At 41.6% G+C, this 6,735-nt stretch overlaps 1 protein-coding gene across 1 annotated transcript in view; it reads right to left on the bottom strand.

Moving 5' to 3' along the window:
- Positions 1-5,003: 5,003 nt before the first annotated feature.
- Positions 5,004-6,735, bottom strand: part of NRP2 (neuropilin 2) — a 193,178-nt gene continuing 191,446 nt past the window's right edge. Inside the window, exon 17 of the mRNA XM_069615560.1 lies at positions 5,004-6,432. Within this exon, the coding sequence (XP_069471661.1) occupies positions 6,140-6,432 (293 nt within the window). The 3' untranslated portion in view covers positions 5,004-6,139. The remainder of the gene's footprint in view (positions 6,433-6,735) is intronic.

Genomic DNA, 6,735 nt, shown 5'->3' with positions numbered 1-6,735 from the left:
CTGATAATTTCAACTATCACCTTACTATGACAATGGAAAAAACGAGTTCTTGATAAATGTAATACAATCATAGAACCAATAATACTGTAATGCAATTTGAACTGCTCTGACAAATTGTATAACTATAATACCCTACTGATGGTGATACTATGTGACATATTTATGAAATAAGTTCTTGAATGTTTATGTCATGAACATATTGAAGAAGTTGCTATGCAACTAAGACAATTTCAATAAAATAAAAAGAAATATTGAAGTACTGAGAATGGGAAAAGACTTAGGGGGTCAAGTTGATTTAAATAGTAACTTGCAAGGAAGGGACCACTTGTGTTTGTACTTCTGTGCAAAATGTCCCCTTTGTTCAATTTTTCATCATTTTTAAGGCATAGTGGAAAACATAAGTGTAACAACGGGTCACCTATACACATTTGGATCCCACTAGGTGTTGGGAAAATGAGTAAATGCTTCCCACAGTAAAATATATTGCTGGGGGCATTTACAATGGCTTCCGATTGCAATACTAGCCAATACTAAAAGCAGGAACATTCCATAAGAATCCAATGCATTGATGCCAGCCTCAAAACGCCATGATGGCCAAATGCATTTGTTTGTGTTAGGTACAAATGCACGCTAACTTCCGTGCTACCTTCCGTGCCCTGGCTCCACCAGACAAAAAAGGAAAATTCACCAAATCGGATAAAAGAGGTGTTCAGAACGGTGTCCGTGTGTATCAACTTTCTTTAGCGCATTGTTTTCTGATCGCAGATTTTTAGAAGACCTTCCCAGTCAAATGCAATTCAAAGTAGCTGAGAGGGGGCACTGGACTCTAGGGGAACGCAGCAGTAACTGGGCACTGATGTGTCACATGTACGATAGGACTTCCATGTTGGAAGAATACAAATACTCTTTTCTGTTTTTATGTGTCAAAGGACTAAGCACAGCAATCTTGTTTCATCAAGCAAAACCACGAGGGAAGAATCTTACCCTCAAAGCATGGTAGATTCATTAGGTTGCACTCACATGACAGTCTATGTCAAGTCTCACAGTAATCACTTATGTCTATTTTCATCATAATATTTATTTAAATAGTCATTTAAAGAAAATGTTAAGCAAATTACATAACTTGGTGTCAAAACAAATTAATCTACTAGGACAGGGGTCTACAACCTGCTGTTCGCCAGATATTTTGGCCTACAGCTCCCATGGTCCCATACTAATGACAATACTGACAAGGGCTGATGGAAGTTGTAGTCCAAACGAGGTTAAAAGCAGAAGATTGCAGAACAGTGTACTAGTACCACAACATCTGGCTCAACCAGGGCATATAGTACATCGTGGAGGTGGACAATATTGGCACAACCTGGGAAAAACAAGGTTTAATAATGGCTTAGTACCAGTTTCCAGTATATGCCCAAGTGTTGTAGTTTCACGGTCATACTCGCATCCGAACACAAATAATGGTGGCTGAGAATCCATGCATTGAACAGATCTGATGTATACTTCAATTGTCCTCACCACACCCCTGATGAGACTCCAGTGACAACCTCCAGGGTTGATAACTCACATTTTCTAAGAATAAGCTACAACTTGCTCATGGGAAACTGCACATTTACTGAAACCTGACCAGAGAAAATAAGTAACTCAGAATGACTACCTTGGTTAACATAGAAATAGTTGTAGGGTTTTAAAGTAAACATCTAGATTTCCTGAAGATTTTATGCAAATAGATGAGGAAAGAAAGGCACTGTTTCATGAACTGTTACAATTCAAATAATAAGTAATCCGATTCCAAGAAATATTTAGCACAATATTTTGTTTATAACCCTGTTAGTTGCCTGGCCTGAGAGTACACTGGTATGGCATGCCACAACATGCAAAGGAGGCAAGGGGAACAGAGTAAGTGCTCCATGCGCCTATCAGGAAATGATAACAATACACAGACAGAACATATTTTGTCACTAGAATGCTGTATTTAGGGCCAATGTATTTGCCGGCACACATTTATGTCTGTGAACACCGTGGCATCAGAAGTTTCATTTTCATAGGGTGGCCTCACTTGACCAGCTTCGCGCTTGAGCAAGAAATTGTCAAAGAGTCTCCAGAGAAAGAGACACAAAGGGAAGGACCTGCAGTAGCGCCTGTGATCTCGAGAACGAAGAAAGGAGGACATGAGAACAGGCAGGTTATGGTGGATTGCTTTGTAGGTGAGGGAGCAAAGGGGCTGGGAGGTGGGTCCATCCTGCGAAGAGAGTGTGGTGGCTGGACTGTTGTGTCGATTAGAGGAAAGAAGGCTTAGTTATGTCACTGACCTGAAAGGCTAGATAGAGAGTTGGATGGATGAGGGTACGAGACAAACCTTGCCAAAAAGGAGATGGAAGTGAGTTTATGGGTATGCAGGTTAAAAAGCACAGAAGGGGTGGATGGGTGAGAACTGATAAAAAACTGTTGAGTGGACGGGACTGTCAGTCAGAGGAGAGGCTAATCAAGCTGACCTGCCCTGAAGGGACAGACTTGGATGGATGTGTGGGTCAATGACAGGCAGAATGCCTCCAAAATAAGAGACATGGGCTTATGTTGTAGTAGATTGCTTGGTTGCCAAATAATCGGATCTATGTGAAAATACTGATTCCTTTACTGCGAATCCTGAAAATCCAGACTTTTAATTTCTCATTTGGTTTCACACAAATGCAGGGGAGACCCCCCACAGCACCTCCTCTCACCCCCCACTCCCAATGAATACGCCTACCCCGCTTACCATACAGGTTCGCAGTAAAGGGGTTCCATATTTTCGTCCCATTCCAAAGAATTTATGACTGCAGAGAGGATTAGGTGGAGAAAATGAATGGTTATGGGAGATGGGGTTGGAATAAGTCATTGATTCAATTGATTCATGTATGCATCTGAGAGGTTGATGGGGTTGTGATGGGTGCATTGACCAGATGAAAGGGATTGTGACAGGAGAGGGAGTTGATATGGGTGACATGGGCACCTGAGGAGAGAGGAGTTGGGATTAGTACACTGATAGGGGAAATAGGTTGTGGCATGCAGGATAAAATTAGTTACTAGACACAGGCATAGGTTGGACGGTGAAGGGGTCTGAAAATTGATCGGTTGCTAGACACCAGTGCATTGTGGGTAGGGGCAGAAGAGGGTAAGACATGAACAGGAAATATTATCAACATGTCAGGAATTACAGTGGAGGTTTGGGGTTTGGAGATGGGTGGTGTTGAGGACAAACTTGGGTGTGGAAAAGACCACTGAGCTACAAAGGATCAAATGTATGAGAAATAAAGATTGAGAATGGGTAAATGGGTTGGAATAGGTATATGCCCGAGAAAAATGTAAAAGGCCTAATGATGAAAATGGAAAGAAGAGAGGTTATCAAGAGGGGTTGGATGGGTGGGTGAAAGGATGGGTGTTGACATGTATGGATGGGAGGGTTGAGTAGGATAAGTGAGAGGACGGAAGGTGCTATTTGTGGGCAAGAGTATAGGGATGGAATGGAAGGTTAAGACAATAAGGAAATAAAATTGTGATGTTACAAACATTTTAGGACAAAGTAGGTAAAATCAGAAGGTTGGGGATTGGTCGATGAGATGGCACTCTGTTATATTCAAGGCACTTGATAAACAATATAAGCCGAGGTGTTGGTAAACAGGCAATTAGCAGGATGGGCGAGAAACCTGGTATATGCCTTTTGGATTATCCAGGTAACGAGTGAGACTTAAGGCTAAATCTGGTTGTTAGCATCTAAATTAGTCATATTGACTGTCAAACTCTGGATCACAAAACTCCATTTGTCCCACACCTGGAATATGTCCCTATGGTCATGAATTCTGGTACCTACCTGCAGGAAAGGTGCAGAATCAACCACGTAAATCCTTTAAGTAGAGAAGATTATTTCCAAAATTTTATATATATATATATATATATATATATATATATATATATATATATATATATATATATATATAATTTTTTTTTAAAGAACGGTATACAGTACAAAAAAGCTTGGGCATTAATTAATATTGAAGGCACCATTCTGAATTAGACTCAAGAAATGTCTGTAATTTGATTACCCATGCATGGGGCATATTTGATAAAGGCAATCTTTTTAATTATATACCAACAGTTTCCAGTGAATACCTCATATGATGAGTAGGTAAATTCAATAGCAAAATGTGGTAAGATAACTACCTATAGGCTGGGCTGGGCTTGTTAAAATGTCTGCACTATTGGATTATTCTTCTGTTCATTTAAAGAGCGCTGGCCATGCAATACCCCCTGGTTCTGTTGGAGAAATGTATGCTTTGGCTAAGAACCTTGGAAAATGACTAAACCTTTTCCTTGGCCTTCAATACTGGTGTAAAACCTGACCCCTTCAACTTTATCCATCTGACCCCATTGTATTACTTTGTCCTTAGAGATGGTCTTTAAAGATTCCGTTTAAGTCTTTGGAGGGATTCCCCAACAGGCATTGTAGGGTGGCTTGCAAGGTGGGAGCAAACTCACTCCAAAACATTGCGATGGGTCCTCACACTAGGGTTAACATGACTCTGCACGGACGTGGTAAATAAGATGGAAGATATAGGTGTGATACTTCTCTTGGTATGTGCAAAAGGAAGGGGCATCACCCAAGGCCAGGGGTGCACCTACAGCAGAGGAACCACTGGGGAAAAGAATCCCTAAACATTGGTCTGAATGGTGCTTTAGACCTATATTCGGCCTTTTGATTTTTCTAAGGAACAAAATAGAAATCCAGAAATGTCATACAGGGCTTGAACATTTCTACAGAAAAAGTAAGGGGCCCTATTTCTCCCCAATAGAAAGTTAGCAACTAAAATGAATCCTCACAAATCTCCCTAAAGTAGACTCAAAATGATATTGTATACTAAATATTAAGAGACATACTTATCAAAATCTACAGAAATTTTTTTTTCAAAGAGCTTCTGCGTGTCAGAGTAAGGTTCGGTGTTAAACAAATGGAACATGTGACAAAAGAGTTTGATAGTTTCCATTGACTTCATGTTTTTGTTTTATTGTTATCCCTCCGCTGGGGACATTTGTATAAAAAGCATGATGGATGGAGTTAAAAAATAATAATAATAATAATAAACACTGACCCCGGCTTCTCCCTCCCCTCTCTATTACAACAAAATAACCCCAAGAAACAATTACAATCAAAGCCAGCTCTGAATCGTAGAAAACATAATAAACGTGTCTATTGTTCGTGTTTGCTTCCTGTGATGTCCTTTGCAAAGGAAAGGGACAACGGGGAGTTGGATAGCAACCATGGCCTTGACACCAAAGGCAAGGCGGCAACTGATACGAAGACCTGACTGTAGAAAATGGCTGTCATTCACAAATCAAGTTAAGGCTCTTCAGCATTCTCAAGGAGTTGCTTTCAGCATGCACTGTTTGCACATTACAGTTTCCCGGAGGTGTTGTAGATTTTTACTTTTTTTCTCTTCAATGTCTATTAGAAAGTGCTGCCATTTCCATTGACCTTAAAACCGGTTGTAGAGGAAAGACAATACAGCGTCGGATTAGTCCTGAAGAAAGTACAAGGCATCGCAAAGCCTTTTGTTCGCAGGGCACAAACATCTCTAGCACAGTTTTGCTTTCCGTCAGGGGACAGTAGTAGCAAAGAGGGGGGAGCCCTCTTGCGTCTAGAGGACAGCATTGAAGGACAGGAGGGGGGGCGGAAGCTGGTACGGCTGATGTGCTGTTTCCAAAGAGTTAGTCCCAATGTTCTCCTCATCAGCACAGTCACCAGTAAGGAAAGAAAGCATGGAGAAAAGGATCGATGGTGTCTCCTTCCGTCTCCCAGGATCCTCTGTGTAAGACTTAGAGTTTTCCTTCAATTGACGCGATCATATAGAAAACATGTGTTTGTCCCAGTGCAGTATTCATAGCTTAAGCTTCACTGACATGTTGACCAGCAAGCAGAGCATTTGCAGGATGCAATCCACTGGTTCCACCTGCGTTAGCATTAGCTATTCCCAGCCCAACCTTCACGAGTGCGGAGAGTTGCTTCTCCCAATTATGGTGGCTGGTTCCAGTATGAGGAAAAGGAGCCTCTTCATCCTGGCTCCTGCTGGCATGGTTAGTGTCAAATGTCCTACTGGGGCCCCGCCGGTCACGCCTCTGAGCAGCACTTCTGGGGGTTCATTTTCACCTTGTGTTTTACACCGTCGTAAAGTTCAAAGTTGTAGTTCTCCAGGGTGGTGGAGCTACGCGAGGACAGGCCGCTGTAGGAGCAAGTGCAGTACAGAAGGAGGCCAGCACATATTGCACCAAGTAGGACGCCGAGAGAGCTCATGGCTATGATGGTGACCAGAATGGGATCCAGGGTGTACAGCCAGCTCTTCTCCTTGCCAGACATGGGCGTCACCAGGGCACTGGCAGGAAGATCTGTTGCTCCATAATACGCTGTGGAGAGATTGAGCTCATTAGACACACGGTTCTCTCTAGTTTATGCGACAATGTTAATATTACATCACATTTAATTTTTGTAAACAAACAGACAAGGCAATTTTTGTTGAACTTTTTAGCTGAAAAGAGAGCACACTCCTACACACTATCCAAAAACCTTATTGTATTAGTTTAGAAGTGGGGCTTTATGTGTCCCTTACAAAAAATAAGATTTCCCATCAGAATTTGTACGCCCTTTTTTAAAGTGGCAGATTGAGCATAGGTCTTTAGGTTATAGTGTCTTAAAAAGAGTTTGAAGCA

The sequence above is a fragment of the Ambystoma mexicanum genome, chromosome 9, assembly GCF_040938575.1.
Source record: "Ambystoma mexicanum isolate Mex_15411 chromosome 9, UKY_AmexF1_1, whole genome shotgun sequence".
NCBI classification, from domain to species: Eukaryota; Metazoa; Chordata; class Amphibia; order Caudata; family Ambystomatidae; genus Ambystoma; species Ambystoma mexicanum.
The sequence above is the reverse complement of the archived record's forward strand: the minus strand, read 5'-3'. Positions and strand labels throughout refer to the sequence as shown.